The 18,066-nt window shown below is 36.1% G+C and overlaps 1 protein-coding gene across 6 annotated transcripts in view; it reads left to right on the top strand.

The window, feature by feature from the left end:
• Window positions 1-18,066, top strand: part of FOXJ3 (forkhead box J3) — a 101,106-nt gene that overhangs the window by 26,980 nt on the left and 56,060 nt on the right. For all 6 annotated transcript variants that reach the window (XM_087820360.1, XM_087820364.1, XM_087820361.1 and 3 more), the window contains exon 3: window positions 12,184-12,508. In XM_087820360.1, coding sequence (XP_087676486.1) covers window positions 12,184-12,508 — 325 coding nt within the window. The remainder of the gene's footprint in view (window positions 1-12,183; window positions 12,509-18,066) is intronic.

Here is an 18,066-nt window from a genome sequence, read left to right as displayed (position 1 = left end):
TAGCGTCATGTGGCCATTTAAATTAATTAAAAATGAACAAAATTTTTAATCAGCTCCTCAGTCACACTAGCCACATTTTTTTTTTTTTTTTAATATATCTTTATTGATTTCAGAAGAGGAAAGGAGAGGGAGAGAGAGAGGTAGAAACATCAATGATGAGCGAGTCATTGATCGAGCCCGCAACTCGGGCATGTGCCCTGACCGGGAATTGAACCCTGATTGCCTGGACTCCAGGTTGACACTCAACTGCTGAGCTACGCCTGGCTGGGCTAGCCACATTTTAAACTATCATACTGAATAGCATACAAACATTTCTGTTATTGCAGAAAGTTCTGTTGGACATTGCTGGTCTGGCTCATCTTAAATGTAATTTAATCTTTGATTTAAGATGACCTAATGCCTTAGGGCTTTCATTTCTAAACATTAGTTATTGAAGAGCACCATTGACTATTCATTCACTGAAGGACATTATAAAGTTACTTTTGTGACTAAATATTGGCCTTGATAACTAGCATTTATGGTGCTCTTACTTCTACACCAGGCATTATTTAAGCATTTTAAAGTATATTAATTAAATTCTATCAATTACTCTATGAGGTTGGTATAATTATTATTCTTGTTTCACAAAGTAGGAAACTGAGATAAAGTTAAGCAACCCAAGGACATGCAGTATGTAAGGGACAGAACTGGGATTTATATGTAGATCTTATTTTAGTGCCCATGCTCTTTTTGTTGTTGTTGTTAACTCTCACCCGAGGGTATTTTTTCCATTGAATATTTTTTTTTTTTAGATAGTGTGGAAGGGAGGGGTGTGTGTGGGGAGAGAGAGAGAAAGGGAAGTGGGGGGGGGGAGAGAAACATCAGTGTGAGAGAGACACATTGATTGGTTGCCTCCCAAACATGCCCTGGCCAGGGCCAGGAATTCAACCTGCAACCGAGGTACTTGCCCTTGACCGGGAATCAAACCTGAGACCCTTCTGGGCCGATGCTCTAGCTGTTGAGCCAAACTGGCCAGGGCTATTATTGTAGTTTTATGGTAAGTCTTGAAATCTGATGTCTTTAGTACTCCATGCTTTTCAAATTGAGAAAAGAACCTGATAATCTCATATTATAAAAACTTAAGTCTATTGTATAATAATAGACTCAATTCATTTTAATTTTTCTTTTAACTTAGGCATACTTGAAATTGGAACAGGGAATCTAAAAGTAGGTATAGGTATGAAATGAGTCTATGATACTCTGAAAACAACTCCAACTTAAGTAATCTATATATATATATTTTAGCTATTCTATATTGTTAAACAGCTGTATGTAAGATTGCCTATCTAAGAAGACTTACAAGTAATTTAGAGATTGATTTTTGGCCTTTTTAGGTTCAGTGCATATTGTGAAAAGCCCGATGTTTATCTGCTTGTTGTGGACAGGAAAACTTGTTATGATGCCAAATATTTTTTTTAAATTCACAGTGTAGAACTGGATTCAGCTATATTTGTTGTGTGCTGTATACTATGGAGACTTTATTGACAATGGGGAAAACAAGCAAGCATGTCTCTTTTTTAAAAGGGTTTCTAGTAGTTGTCAGTTGTTGAATACCCACAATGTGCCAAACATTAACTGTGTATTAGGGTGTTCCATATATATTCTGTAATTTACTCCCTAGCAATTCTGTGAGGCTTAGAGGTTGGTTTGACTTGTCTGGGAGTGCAGTTAATGAATGGAAGAGTAAGAATTCAAGCTCTTGAGTGACTTCAAAGCCCTTACTCTTTCCATTACATTATACTATGTTAGAAACAGTGATCTTCAGTCTTTGAGATGATGATTTTGTATAACACAGTTCTTAAACTTTATGTTCTCTCAAAAATTATTTAGTACTCAAAGGACATGCAGTATGTAAGGGACAGAGCTTTTGTTTATGTGAGTTATATCTATACAACTATATTAGAAATTAAAACTAAGAAAAAATTAAAATTTTGATAACATATTTTATGAAAAATGACTATTTTCAGAAAAAAATTTAGTGAGATTAGTATTGTTTACATTTTGGCAAAATTTTAAAATACATGGCTTAATAGAGACAGCTACATTCTCATCTCAGCCTCTGCATTTAGCCTTTTGTGATACCAGCTATCACATAGCATCTGAAAAGCTCTACTGGAAACTTATGAGAGGATGAGAGTGAAAAAGGCAAATTACCTCTTATATGAAAATTGTTTTGATCCTTCAGATCCCCTGAAAGGGACTCTGAATCATACTTTGAGGACTCCTGAACTATGGATCACATGTAGCTTAAGCTGTTTCTTCAGCATTTTTTTGTGCATCATACTTAATACTAAAAAATAAGATGGGAGTACCTTCCACAACATTAGTCCTTTGCCAGCATTGATGTCATACTACTGGTATAATGCTGTGGATTCAGGATGTGTGGAGATGTATGATATCCAGAAAATTTTGTATGGTGAGTTGAAGCAGTATGGTTGCAAACAGAGAGGTCAGGATAAATACTTTAATGGGACAGAATGAACCAGTAGACACATGTTACTCAGAGGACTTTTATTATATATATATTTAAACTAAGTATAAGAAATATTAATAGCAGATTCCGTCTGGGTTTTTAAAGTAACAGCTGCAAAGATGGCTTTGAGTGTTCTTGTGTCAAAGGGACTGGTGTTCTTCAGTCTTTACAACTAAGAAACAGATATTTCAGTAGATAGAGTGAGCTTTACATGCAAAATACAGTATTTATTTAATGGTAGAATATAGATTAGGGGTTAATGCCCCCAAATATTTATTTTTCCTTCCTAAATTGTAGAGTAGATTTTTAAGCTGAGAATTACACGTATAGTATAAAAATATCTTTTGACCGTATGAGCCCTAAGATTGTACCCTGAATGGAGTTCTAACTATGAGTATGGCTTTTATGAATTTAGAATACAGTTTTATGAATCTGAGATTACATATTTATGGAATAATTTGAGGAGAATCTAGGGAAGAACAATAGGTATATTATGATTCTTGAATTATATCTGGTTGAAGAAGTTCTGGACTTTAAACTTGGAGACGAAAGAACCCAAATGGTGTTACTATAAAACATTGTTATGAGGAGAACTCTGACCATTTCTCATTTTCTAAGATAGAATTTAAAGAAATTTTCTTCTGTATACCAAGGGAGATTTAGATTAGCCTGTTGAAACTTTTTTTTTTTTAAACCACAGTGAATTACAAACCTTACAACAGAGTTGAATAAATTGGGAACTTTACTTCCCTTGGGGATATTAAAGAATATTGTTGGTCTCCAAAATAAGTAATAACAGGAATTTAAAAACTGAGCTCATGAAGTTCTTTATCTCTGATTTTATGATAAAGAGCTCTGAAATCACAATTGTGTTTACAAATGAAGTTGTCTCACTAAATCCCCTATTTTTTGTGTAAGTTGTATTGTGAATATTTTTTGGAATTTTTGGGGCAAAAGAAAAGTTGTGAAAGTTGAGTTTTGAAGAATGACCTACTATTTGTGTATTGGATTCCTTATTTTAAATTGTTAATTTTTCCATCTGTATTTTCATTGCATCGATTTTTTTTCAGCTTATCTTTTAAAAAGGTCATTGTTCATAGGAAGTTTAAAGGCTCCGGAGTGTCAGTTATTCAGACCTTAGTGGAGATTTGATGCTGTCTACTTTCCTTCTAAGTGGAGCAGAGATCAACTGCTTTGAAAAAGTGGGAGTTTTTACTGGAGAAGAGCAAGTAATTAATTTTATGTTTATAACAACAACATTGGGGACCAATATTGGAATCTTAGGGCACGGTGAGATGAGAGATCCAAGGATAGAGGTAGTTAGAAGTGGGTCATATATACACTATACAGTATTGAATTTTGTCAGGGATAAGCTGCCCTGCACCAGGAAAATGAAAAAAACGTATTTCTTTTCCTTGTTACACTTTTTCTTTCTGCTACAAGATATCCAACTGGGGCTTTTATACTCTTAGAACTGTAGACTTAGAACTGCTTTATAGAATAAATAGGTTTTTGTGGGCTGCTTCAGGAACCATCATCATGTGATCTTATTTCTCTGGGAAAAGTATGCTTTCAATTCTCATGTAATCTGAAGACAGAATTTTAAAACATAATCCTTTCAAGATTACTTCTTTAGAGTAAATAATTGAATGAGGGTCTCATTTCCATTGAAATTGCTAAATGATTATTGAGGGATTTAGGGCATGTTAATCTAATCCCACTGAGTAACAGTGACAACCATTTAAAACTTAGAAAATTCTGAAGAGTATGAATTTGATATTAATAGCTAACTTTTATTGAGTATTTATTTACTGTGTTAGATGTTATTCTTAGTCCTCTGTATGTATTAACTCATTTAATCCTCACAATTTTTTTTGAGGGTGGGTACTCTTTTTAACCCTCATTTTACAAATGAGGAAACCAAAGCATAAAGAAGTTAATTTACTTAAGGTCACATAGCTAAAAGTGGAAGAGCTTGGATTCCAATCCAGTCTTGCTTTGGAGCCTGTGTTCTTTATTACTAAACCATATCTTTTCTAGTGTAGGACATTTGTTGTGTTATTTGTTGAAATTAAAGGATAAATATAAACTTTGATTTGGCTGCTGCTGTGATAACCATTTTGCAAAAAGTAACACCAACTACTTTTTCTTGGAAATAGCTTAAATTATTTCTATATTTATAAATTTTAAAAATTGTTTTTTTAACATCACATGGTTACAAAATGTAAAGTCAATCTGTAATAGATTGTTTCATTTATTTTTAGGTTTCCACCACTGTCTGCCCCTTTGGTTACCCAAATATCCACATGTACTCTTCTTATATATAGAACTCACTTGCCCTTTTCCCAAGGGAGACAACTCAGTGTTTCATCCAGTTGTTATATCTAGCTGAAAAGCCAGGTTCTCTGGATGCAGTCCCTTTCGTCAGATCCCAGAGTGGCTTCTTGTTGTTTAAAGACCTGAAAACCAAGTCTGCACTTTACATACCTAATATATAGTGGTGGAGAAGGAATAGGATACAGAAATAAAAGCAGAAAAAGGGATACTGGGAAATGCTCAGTAAGTCACTAGTTCATATCGATTATGAAATCCTATTGGGTAGGAGTGGTAGAGACTCCCTGGCAGTGTAAAACGTTCCTTGATTCTGCTCTTTGATGGGGCCTCCATTGTTTCCTGTGCCTTCTAAAAGGCCTTACCTTATGCAGTATCCTCCATGGCCACATCTGAGATGGCTGTTGGTGAAGATGCCCTTTCTGGGAAATGCACAGCTTTTGCAGCCCAGTTCTTGTTCATGAGCTTGTTGATGGGTATTATTTTGGAAACTTAGGCTTTTGTAGTCTAGACTCTTTGTCTTTCCTACCCTCCATACTATTATCTTTAAGAACTTAATTTCTAGACTTTTTGCTGCTTTGAGCCAAAGTACCTGCCCAAACAGAATGTGAAGAACCCTACCTTTTGTGCTCTGCTTATCTCAGGGATTTCTAACCTTGTTTTGGTACATCTTCAACAGTCTGATGAAACCTGTGGAACCCTTCTCAAATAATGCCCCCAAATTCATTAAACAAAATATTTAGAATTACAAAGGAAACCAATTAATTAATTAATTAATTATTTTCAATCCTCAGCCAAGGATATTTTTTCCCATTTCGGGGGGGAGAGGGAGAGAAACATCAACAGGAGAGAGACACATTGATTGGCCGCCCCCTGCATGCTCCTCTATCGAGGATGGGGAATTTTTAACAGGTATGTGCCTTTGGGAATTGAACTCGCAATCCTTCAGTCCACGGGCCAACGCTCTAACCACTGAGCCAAACCAGCCAGGGCAGAAACCAATTATTTATATTGAAGTATGGTTAGCAAAATTCTAGCTTTATAACATAGAAATAGATATGCCTTTAAAGTAACACGTTAAGTGAAAAAGATGTAGGGGCAAGTCTAATACACTCATAATTCTCAAGTATTTGATGAGTTTAAATACAAATTTGAGCTTCTGCGACATTTGTCATTTATATGAATATTTTTGTGATTTTTATTGAGGCAAAATCACAGGTACTGTTAATGCTACTGTTAATGATTTGGTGTCTACTTTCATAATTAAAGGAAATGCTAAATTTCAGTTACAAGTTAGTGAGAATAAAGTTCGTTGATCTCTTTTACTCCTGAGAGAATGATGGCTCTGGTGAAGCCATTCGAATCAATAGTTTTGGGTGGAAAGACAATACCCTTACAACATTGCTTTCGTGTGGCAAAGCACCAGTCTTCTCTACTGCTAAGTCTACAGTTTTTCAGCTAGTACTCATTTTCTTCAGCTTGCTACTTCAGAAGCAGTTGGTGTTTATTCAGCCATACAAGGCTTTACATTATAGGATTCTTAGCTTAAATTGCAGACTATAGGCCGGGAGTACCTCACTTGGCAAATCTGCATTTTCTCCATCTCTGCTTGCAACTCTAATTGAAGTTTATTTCTCTTTTAGGACTTTAAGTGGCAAGAAGGAGCCAACACATGCCAACATTCTAAATTTTCCCTACATTTCTCTCCTTGCGGTAGCCTTGGTTGGCATATAGTTTGCTTGTCCCAACCTCTGTAGATGACAGTTGGACCAAATTCTTCATCACTGTTTAATAAATGTCTCCAGCTTTCCAACCTGTGATATCAGAATTCTTAATGTTTGCCTCATCAACTCCTCTCTACTTCCATAGCTTCCATACCCTCAGTGTGTGGCTTCCATTCTCAAAGGTCATTTTATAATCCAAGATAACTGCTGGAGCAGCAGCTATTGTGTCCACATTGCAGAAAGCAGGAAGGACAAAAGGTGCAATGCCATCTAGAATAAAATTGGGGTTGTATTCTTAAGAAAGAGGTAAAAACAGATATTAGATATTTTTAAAAACAGATTAGGCAATTAGTTGTCTCTGCCACAGACCTTGCTTCTGGTTGCCTTGAGTGCTGAGATGTTGTAATGAAAGTTATATATTATATAAAAATATATATATTAAAAATATGTATATATCCCCTCAGATGCATGTGACCAGAATTCCTGCTGTGCTAATTACAAGGATTTCCTTTGAGTTCTCAGTTGCTCAATTTCTCACATGCTGCCAGGTCTTAAGATCAAATGCCAGGTACCTGGAATTGAGTGGGAGTATTCAGGAATATCTAGGTCAACAACATCATTACCCTCATTATTCTTATTTCTTTTATTGTCCTTGATGTCTTTTTCTTAACTCCATCTAGAGAGCTAACAATATCTCTACCCATTTCCCTACTTTTGAAAACTTCCTTAGTAATAAGCCTTGGCTACTCCTTGTGAGTAGGGAAGTTCCAGAGGGAGCCAGGCAATGTGCTAAAGTAGCTAAAAAGTGTATTTGGGGTCGTATCAGTGGCAGTGTTTCATAAAGGGGGATTAGAACCCTCTCTCCTCCTCCTGTGTCATGACTTAATGTTGAGTTCTTATATCTTGATGCTCTTTTCTTTTTCACTTTATGCAGGAAAAAATTTCCTCATGGAACTTTTTTTCCTAAAAAAAATATCTTTATTGATTTCTGAGAGAGGAAGGAAGAGGGAGAGAGAGAGAAACATCAATGGTGAGAGAGTCATTGATAGGCTGCCTTCTGCACGTCCCCTCCTGGGAATCGAGCTCGCAACTCGGACATGTGCCCTGACTGAAAATCTAACCTTGATCTCCTGGATCATAGGTCGATGCTCAACCACTGAGCCACGCCTAGCTGGGTGTCATGGAACTTAAGAAACAGATACCATCATAGATTTAAGAACTTCAGATACAAGTTCTCCATGGTTCCTTTCTCCCATAAGTAACACTATCTTTTTAAAAGCAAATTTATTATTATTATTTTTATTTCAGAGAGTGGAAGGGAGAGGGAGAGAGAGATAGAAACATCAGTGATAAGAGAGAGTCATTGATCGCTTGTGTCCTGCCCACCCTCTACTGGTGATTGAGCCTGCAATCTGGGTATGTGCCTTGACTGGAATTGAACTGTGACCTCCCGGTTCATAGGTCAACGCTCAACCACTGAGCCATGCCTGCTGGGCAGTAGCATTATCTTTTTATCTTTGCTTCCATCTTCCCATTTTTCTCTGCTATTTAAGTAGAACTGTGTTCCAGTGTAGTGCTGTTTGTCATTCTGTGCCTGGAGTCATACATTGTTCCAATTCAAACAGGATTTTGATCCTGTGATTATCCTTACTTCATGCTGTTGAGTCTTCTTTCACCTCTTCCTTTTAGCTTTTAAATGTGGAGGGTCTCACTTGTGTGGGGATGAGCATACTCACACATTCATTGGATAGTCACTATTTTAATCATTTGACCACCTTTTATTGATCCTTTATCTACTATGTTAACTAGGCATTGGGGAGACAGAAAAGAATAATAAAGTATCTTCCAAGGAGCTTATGCATGGTCTCATGGGAGAAAGATAGGTAAAAATAATTACAATTTTTTTATAAGTCCTGTGATAGAGGTATTTATATACTATGGAGTAGGATCTAGTTCAATTTAGGAGACAGAGGATGGGAAGAGTGGATTGACCAAGTTTTCTGGAGGGGAAGATGTTTGGGGCTGAGTCTTGAAGGAAAAATAGAAGCCAGCTAGGCAGAGTAAGAGGAAAATGGCATTTCAGAAGGGAAGACTCTTATTCCGTATCTAAATATTTTTTAAGTAACACATACCTGCTATGGTGTCAGATAGCATCTCAAGTAATAGTGTATGGTCATTGTGCTTAATGGGGAGGGTGCGGGAAGAGGGAGTGAGGGTAGAAAGCTTAAGCGTATGAAGCAGTTGTACATATAAAGCAGCATGGTAAATGCCAAATTGAGGTTATAGTGCTCTAGTAATATAGAGAAGGATTAATAAAAGATTAAGGTAGTTGAAAATGAAGTTTGCCCCCCCCGGAATGTGTAATAGGAGAAAGAGAACCATTAAAAGTATTTGGGCATGATTACATGGAAAACAATGTTTACAGATTTCTCTTGGAGTGTGTGCATAGACTCTGGAGATGATTAGCAGGGAGGAGTGGTGAGAAATCATTGCCTAGGAGGCCAGCTAGGAAGCTTTTGGAATTAGGTGAGGTAATGAGGGCCTGACATTTCTTAACCAGATTTTCATAACCAGATTCCTTAGAACCTCCCATGCTCTTTTAAAATTTACTACCATCTGTTCTTTTATAAAAGTGGACCTCTGTCATCCCCATTTCGCAAAGAGGTTTCATTTAAAGTTACTGATCTGGTCAAATGTAATGATCATTTTTTGTGTTTTCAGCACTTAATGGAGAACTACTGCAGCTACTAGCCTAACCACCAACAGTGGAGGCACTTTTTTATTTCTCTACCAAAATGTGTAAAATTTAGTAAACTTGAAAACGAAACAGAAGCCCCACTTTTTAAACAGATTTTATAATGTTCTTCAGATCTCCTCTAGCAGGACTGATGAAAATAAGCACAATGGAATAATTCTTACTTATGATGTCTTTGATAACTAGGGATCATCTTTCCAGCCTATTTAGATCTTAACTTCAAGTTTTAGCTCAACTTCTTCCTTCTCTACTTCTTAAGGCTTCAGTCCATGTTGTCCGCTCCCTGTTCTGAACCATTGCAGCACAAAGAAGAGCTCAGCCTTGTATTCATTTTTTTAGCTCTTTCTTGTGTTTGACCTTCCTTATTGAACTATGAATTCCCAGAGAGCAGGAATTTTATCATACTTCATGTGTCTGTGCGCGCATGTGTGTACATGTATGTATGTGTATAAAATCTTACTGTAGTATAGCCCTCTACATGTATAATTATAAATTCTTAAATGTTATAATGTATTAAGTACCTACTTATTGTATGTTTCATTATATTACTTTGACTCATAAATTCTTAATTAGTGGTGCTGGTGGAATTAAACAAGTTAAAGATGATTCTCAATAGGGAACATCTGCAATATCAGTTATATTCCAGTTTGGAATGTACTTTTATATTAACTTTGAAAATGTATGTGACTGGCTGCTTTGGGAATTTGAACAAAATAAAGCTACTCAGTGGAGACTTAATTGAGGCAAATAGGATGACAGCATGGTGTAATAATAGCCAATGTTTATAGAATGAAATGTGAATAGTAATAGCAGTAACTACTATTATTACCAACACCACCAGCAGCTAACATTTATTGAATACTTACTATTTGCCAGTCACTGTTCTGAGTACTTTATATCAGTAAGGTAATAATTATGCTCATTTTACAAATGAGGCATGGTAGAAACACTGCTGGATTGGACATCAGGGGATCTGGGCTCTGGTTTTAGTTCTACGGTTAACTACCGTGTGAAGTTGGGTAAGTCTTTTAACTTCAGTAGACCTTAGTTTTTCATTTTTCGATTGAAGGGATTGGTCTCTAATCTCTAGGGTACTTTGCCTACTCTCTTGACATTCTGTGATCTCTAAATTATCTTGATTCTTTGTTCCACAAGTTCTTTTAACTTATTTCATGTTGGAAGCAAGCATTTCTGGCTGAGATTATAGAGCAGGTTGGTTTTTTGGTTTGTTTGTTTTTTAAGATCTCAGAAGGTACTGTATAGAGGAATTTAAAGTTCAGGTTCCAGAGACATGCATATAATAGAAATGAAGGCAGTTTGAGAAAATGAGAAAGGTAAAACTGTAGATCTAAATATCTGAAAACAGTATATAATAGGACTCTACTGGCAGTGCAGATAGAATCCTCATGGTTGTTTCTTGATTTGTAATAGCTAGTGCTTAATCTGTTTACTTTATAGTGCATTATTAATTACCCTCCCAAAGGTAACTACACTTATTGAATGTTTCTTCTGTGCATATGTTATCACATTTACTTCTCAAAGTAATCTTTTAACTGTAGGTACTAGTTTTTCATTTTACAAATGAGAATGCTGAAGTTTAGGAATACTAACATTTTCAGGGTCCCACAGCAAGTAGCTGGTAGAGTAACTGGTTTCTTGAACTCTAGTCTGCCTGACTCAAGAAGAGCCTGTGTTCTTTATCAACTACATGCCTCCCAGAAGTTCAGATCCTAATCATATACCCCAAGTTGCTTTTTATCTGTGGACGTTTGGGATGAGGGACCTTTGTGGGATTTTCTTAGGACACATTTTTTTCTTTTGAATGAAACTTTTGAAGTTTCTTACTTTGTTCTCTTTTCCCCTTTATTTTGATATTTTTCTTTATAGTTAGGGTCACTATTCCTGCTTCTTTGATTCCAGGATAGAAAGGTTAGTACCTTCTGCTGAAATTTAGCAATTCCATTGTGAAGTGTCATGCTTTGTTTCTGTATTTTTAATTCTTAGAAGAGCTTCCTCCCTTCTCCAGAGTGTGCTAACCTGACAGATTTTGTTTTTCTTTTTTCTTTTTTTGGGTGGTAATGATCTGAATTTTTGAGCCTTGGAATGAAATACCTTACAGAATCCAGATCACTAGATGTTTGCATTAAGCCTGTTCTTGAGCTTTTAATGCTTATTTTCTTGCCATCCATTTATGTGATTTAATGTCTTACATCCAGCGCTCCCAGGTTTTTAGTTAGTTTTCTTAAACTTGCTCCTTGACTTGTTTTTTAAAAGAAATTGCCTGGTCCTGTCTATCCCTTTTCTCCTGCTCATCAGTGCTCTTGAGCTTGTATTCTTCTTTACTGTCAGTTCCCCCAGCTAGTTTGTCTCCTTGATAGTCCTGCCTACCCTTCTTTTTACTCTCTCACCTGCTCAGCTCTACCTTATTTTCTCTGAGCAAATTCCTGTGCCCATTTCTCAGGTACTTTTCTGACCTCTTACCTCCACTTTACTTTTGGTATTCTTTTGTTTGTATGACTCCCCTAAAATTTAAGTCTTTAAAGACTTAAGTTTTTAAAGGGTCCTTGGTGTTGGTGAGTAAAGGTTAGCATCAGAATCACTTTGTGTGTATATATTGTGCTGTATCTTAAACATTTTAAAACCAAATTTGTTGTGTTTTGGAGAGGATAAAAATAAGAAAAAAGATTGGAAATGTTGATCTCTTAAATATTTGATTTGGTCATTAACATACTCAATCTTTTTCCTCCAGATTTAACTCAGGCTTTCCCTCACTTTGGAACTCCTAGATTTGTGAATATTGGATATTTTGAGAAGCAGGGGTTCTTTCCTTGATACTGACTAAGGAGTCTATTTACCTTCAGGATGACATCTGAATTGGAGAGCAGCCTTACATCTATGGACTGGTTACCACAGCTCACCATGAGAGCAGCCATCCAAAAATCTGATGCTACACAGAATGCACATGGAACAGGAATTTCCAAGAAGAATGCACTCCTTGACCCCAATACAACCCTGGACCAGGAAGAAGTCCAACAGCACAAAGATGGGAAACCTCCATACAGTTATGCCAGCCTCATTACATTTGCAATTAATAGCTCACCCAAAAAGAAAATGACACTAAGTGAGATTTACCAGTGGATTTGTGATAACTTCCCATATTATAGAGAGGCTGGCAGTGGTTGGAAGGTAAGGATTTTATTTAAATTTCTATTTTTATACTGTAAGCAGTAACAGTATTGGCTTCTATTGAAGATAACAGCTCTGTGGAGGCTTATAATTGAAGATGAGTTCTAATTACTGGTCATTTTTAGGGTGTGAAAGGAAATTAAGTGTTTTTAATTAGGCGCATAACTATTTTTGGTAGAACATTGGTTTGTTAGAGCTTTATTATATTATATGACTGACCCAGCATAAAGTAAGAGTAGAGATAATGTAGCATTCACTGGAAAACAATATCCACAGTTCAGGTAAGTTGATAGTTTAAGATAAAAAAAAACAATGAATGTAGTATTGCAATTAGTACTGTTTTTATCATCCAAGATTTTTCAAAAGCTTTTTATTTTGAAAGAATTTCAGATTTATAGAAGACTTACATGACTATTACAAAGGGTTTCCATACGTCCTTCATCCCCTTTCTTTATATTAATATCTTATGCAACCATAGTACAATGATCAAAACTAAGAAATTAATATTAGTACAGTGCTTTTGACTAAAACAGTACAGTTAACTACTAAGTAAATTACAGACTTTATTCAGATTTCATTAGTTTTTCCACTAATGTCCTTTTATGTTCCAGGATTCAATCCAGGATCCCAAATTGCATTTAGTTTATGTTTACTTCGTCTCCTCTAATCTGTAACAGTTCCTCTGTCTTGTCTTGTCTTGTCTTGTCTTGTCTTGTCTTGTCTTGTCTTGTCTTGTCTTGTCTTGTCTTGTCTTGTCTTCTTCTCTTCTCTTCTCCCCTCCCCTCCCCTCCCCTCCCCTCCCCTCCCCTCCCCTCCCCTCCCCTCCCCTCCCCTCCCCTCCCCTCCCCTCCCCTCCCCTCCCCTCCCCTCCCCTCCCCTCCCCTCCCCTCCCCTCCCCTCCCCTCCCCTCTCCTCTCCTCTCCTCTCCTCCCCTCTCCTCTCCTCTCCTCTCCTCTTTTCTTATGATCTTGATGCTTTTGAAGAGTACTTATTAGGTACTTTGGACAGTGATCCTCAGTTTGGAATTGTCTGATGCTTTCTCATGGTTAGAGTGAGATACTGTGTTTTTGGAGAGAATAATGCAGAGGTGATGTGCTCTTATCTGTATATCATATCTTGGGTACTTGATGTCACTGTCTTATTACTGGTAATGTTAACCTTGGTTCTTTGGTTAAGGTGGTATGTGCCAAGTTTCTCTGCTATAAAATTACTATTTCTCACTTTGTAAATTATAAAATGTTTTGGGGAGATATTTTGAGGGCATTCAAGTACCCTGCTTCTTCTTAAACTTTTGCTGATTAATTTTAGCATTTATTAGTGGGTCATAACTACAGCAGTTTTTACTGTTTTCTAGTGGTGATTTTCTTTTTTTCCTTCATTTCTTATGCATTTATTAATTGGGATTAATAATAACTGCTTTATAGTTATTCTTTTTAAAAAGTTTCTTCCACCTAGTTTTAGGTACCTAGAACTTGCCATGATCAGTTTTAATTTTTTTTTTTTTTTTTGTAAACAGAAATATTTTGAGCATTTGAAATGTAGACAGATGGAAACTGGTTTTTCTCCTCCTTTGTTCAGGTCCTAGCTCTCTTTTTGGGTTTTACTTTCTATTCAATGTCCTTAGGTTGTTTAGCACATTCCTGCAATCTGCTGCTCACTGTATGTTCTTTAGGTATGGAAGAGATGGGTTACGGGAAAGTGGGAGGTCATTTAGAACTTGTGAAGTTAGTTTGTATTAGTTGAAGTAGGGTGGAAGAACGATCCTAAAGCAGTTGTCAACCACCTTTCCAGAAATGTAGAGCCAACTGAAGTCACCCAGAGGAGAAATGTCGCCATGGTCACTCAAAAGGATTCAAATAGAATTTTAGTATTTAGGCAAAACTCCCTTTCACTTTGTGTCAGGGCATTGAAGGAAGATTACATATTGAAAATAACTCTGAATATTTCATAAGAGTTTAAAAAACACTCTCTGAGTTTTCCATAATTGAATGATTTTGTAATCTGAACTATATGAGAAGGAATTTAAATTTTTGTGCTACTCACCTTACTAAAGAAAATTAATCTATTATGTTACTGGAGTATAGGATAATAAAAAGAAAAATGTAAAAAAATGTTATGTGTATGTGGGGATGTATTATGTTACCCTTTATGTGAGGGGAGAAAAATAAAAATATGTATTTGCTTATTGTTGTAAAAAGAAACTTAAGAATAATAAATGAGAAACATAATAGTTACCTATAGGGGATACATAGACCTGAGATAGAAAAGATATAGAAGGGAATAAGATTTCGAGTATACTTTTTTATATAGTTTTGAACCATGTGTTTTATACATTAGAGATAGCCCAAAAGTACATAGGAAAAAAAGGATGGGTAGAGGAAACCTTAAAACTGAATATAAGCAGAAACAAATAAGCCTTACATCATATGAAATGGGTAATGTAATCACAGAAAAAAAATTCCAGATACTTTTGAAAAGAGCTTCCTGACTATATACCTTCATAGGATTTATATTAAGGTTGAAAATAATTGCAAAGAAATCATGAACTTTACTTAGTGGATTTGTCTTTGGTAGTGATATTTTGCTAGACTCAGTCTACCTCCAGTAACTCCAAGAAAGGAAGTTGGGAAGTTGAGAGAAATTCTGAAACTATTTTATGTGCCTGGAAGGGTAGAACAGGTGCATACATGTATTGATTTTTTGGGGGAACCAGGACTTGCACAGTATAAGAAGATAAATACAGGTAGGAATGTGGTGGTTGATTTGAATTGGAGATGCCAGTTTAAACTCCAGTTTAAAATAAAAATCACTTAGAGTGCTTTTAAACTTTAGATTCCTGGGCTGCTCCTCCAGAGATTGAGTTAGTCATCTTGGGTGGAGTATAGGAATCTGAATTAAAATTATCTCAAGTGAGTTTAGTGCAAGTAAACTGTACTTTTGAGAAACTACTTCTGGGACTGGCATTTTCAAGCCATATCTTGATCAGTCATTTAAGCTGGGACATTTTTCTCCAGGTTAACCTGGACCATCCTGAATATTTTTACCTTTCTACTCTTCCAGAGTCTTGTTTTGGGGTTGTTAGAAGTAGAGTCTGGCCTGTCAGGGCATGGCCTAGTGGTTGAGCATCGACCTAGGATCCAGGAGATCGTGGTTCGATTGCTGGTCAGGGCATATGCCGAGGTTGCAGGCTCAATCCCCAGTTGGGGGTGTGCAGGAGGCAGCCAATCAATGATGACTCTCTCATCATTGATGTTTCTCTCTCTCTCTCCCTCTCCCTTCCTCTCTCTGAAATCAATAAAGATATATTAAAGAAAAAGAAAAAATGAAGAAGTAGAGTCTGCCCAAGTTGTGAGATCTGAAGTAATCTCTTTTCTTCATTGTGTGTATGTATATACATGTCTTGGCTCTCCTATATCTCTGGGTGTTTTTACTTTCTAAATATGGTTTTGCTATTTTTAAAAACAGGCTTGTGATTACCAAATGAAAAGCATTATTTAAAAGGCCCCTATCCTCATGGAGCCTGCTTACATTGTGAATACAGTATGGAGGAAGATGACCATTACACAAATCACTGTGAGTGTGATGAGAAATCTAGGGTGATAGGGAAGTTTTTTACAGTGAGATCTAACATAATAGTATCTGAAAGTCAGAAAGGATTTCCCTAAAGAACTGGTGTTTAAACCATGAACAAATTGAAAGTTGAGTAGACTCAGATGAAGAGTTGGAGTAAGGCTGCTGGCAGTCTTTGTAGAAGGAGCAACAAATGGAAAGCTAGAGATGAGAGAGAACACTGGAGGGGATGAGTATAGATAGTAAGGTAGGGTCAGATCATGAAGAGCCTTTGGAGGCTTTGTTAAGGATTTTGGATTTTATCCTAAGTGCAATGGGAAGTCATTGAAAGGTTTTAAGTGAAAGGGTAACATCAAATTTGCCTGTGAAGCAGTAACTGCTTGCAAGGTGGAGAATGGTATAGGAGGGGCACCAGTTAGGTAGCTATTGTACTATGCTGAGACTGGTGTCCTAGCCTGGGAGTGTAACCGAAGAGATGGAATAAAATAGGTAGATTAAAGATAGGTTTAATAAGATTGAATGATAGATTTGTTTCAGATGGTGAGAAGGGAGGAGAATGTTAAGGATGTCTTAGAGGTTTCTGATTGGAACCATTATGTGAGTAATTGTCTTTAAACTGAGAAGGGAAAGTCACACTGGAAATAAAGATCGGTTTAGTTTTAAACATGTTGAGTTTGAGGTGTTTCTGGAGATGTCTAGTAGATGGTTGAAAATATGTTAGGAACTTGGGAGAAAGGTCTAGTTTGGAGATTTAGATAGACTTAAGTATCATAGGCGGTCTTTGAAGCCATGGCTGTAGATAAGATTGCCTAGGCAGCAAATGTAGAAATGAAAAAAGGACATAGGGCAGAACCTTGAAGAGTTTCAGTATTTCAGTTTTTTAGAGATGTGTTCTTTCCCTGAAACCATTTAGAAAATAGGACTGTCATGATTTCTTATTCTGACCGTCTCGATTCTCTCCCTCCCATCTTGAACTTTTGAGATAGGTAGATGAACTTCAGTTTGTATGATTAGTTCTTTCATTTTCTTATCTTCTTTTTTATTTGGACTGAGTATTTTTTTATGATTCCATTGTATCTCCACTATTATTTTATTAGTTATACCTCTTCCTAAATTTTGTTTTAGTGATTGCTGTAGGCTTTTGCACATAACATCTTTAACTTATCACACTGTATCTTGAAATATAGCATTTTTTGTATAGTGGAAGAACTTTGTAAACCTTATAATTTTAATTCCTCCGACCCATCCTTTGTGCTACAATGTGATACATTTTACTTCTACATGTTGTAAACCCCATAATAAATTATGTTTTTGCAGACACTTGATCATCTTTTAAAGGCATTATAAATAAGAAAAAGTGTTTTTTAAAAAATTTATTCTGTTTTTACAATTTCTGGAAGTTGTCTTTTTTTTTTTTTTGGTAGATCCAAGTTTCCATTTGGTATCATACTTCTGCCTGAAAAACTTCCTTATAACATTGCCAGCCAACTGGCACCACCAGAAATGAATTCTTTTAGCTTTTTTCTGTCTGGAAGTCTTTGTTTTGCTTTCATTTTTGGGAAGTATTTTCACTGGGTATAAAATTGACTGTTTTAAAATTTTGGTGTTTAAAAAATGTCATTCTGTTTTCTTCTCTCTTGCATAATTTGAGATATTTGTTATAATCCTTATCTTTATTTCTCTGTACATAGTCTTTTTTTTTCCTTGTTGTCTTCAGTATACTCTTCAGTTTGATTTTCAGCATTTTGACTAATGAATATAGGTGTGTGGATTTTTAATTTATTCTGCTTGGTGTTCTCTGAAATTCTTGCATCTGTGATTTGAAGTCTTTTATTATTTTTGGAAGATTATTGACTGTTCAAATTTTTTTCTGCCTCATTGCTTTCTTTTCTCTCCCCTGGGACTCAGATTACTTGTATTGTTCCATAACCTTTGATGATGATGATGATGATGATGATGTGTGTGTATAAGTTTGGATGATTTCTGTT

Source organism: Miniopterus natalensis, chromosome 9 (assembly GCF_054644295.1).
Source record: "Miniopterus natalensis isolate mMinNat1 chromosome 9, mMinNat1.hap1, whole genome shotgun sequence".
In the NCBI taxonomy this organism is placed as follows: Eukaryota; Metazoa; Chordata; class Mammalia; order Chiroptera; family Miniopteridae; genus Miniopterus; species Miniopterus natalensis.
This window is presented reverse-complemented; position numbering and strand designations above follow the sequence as displayed.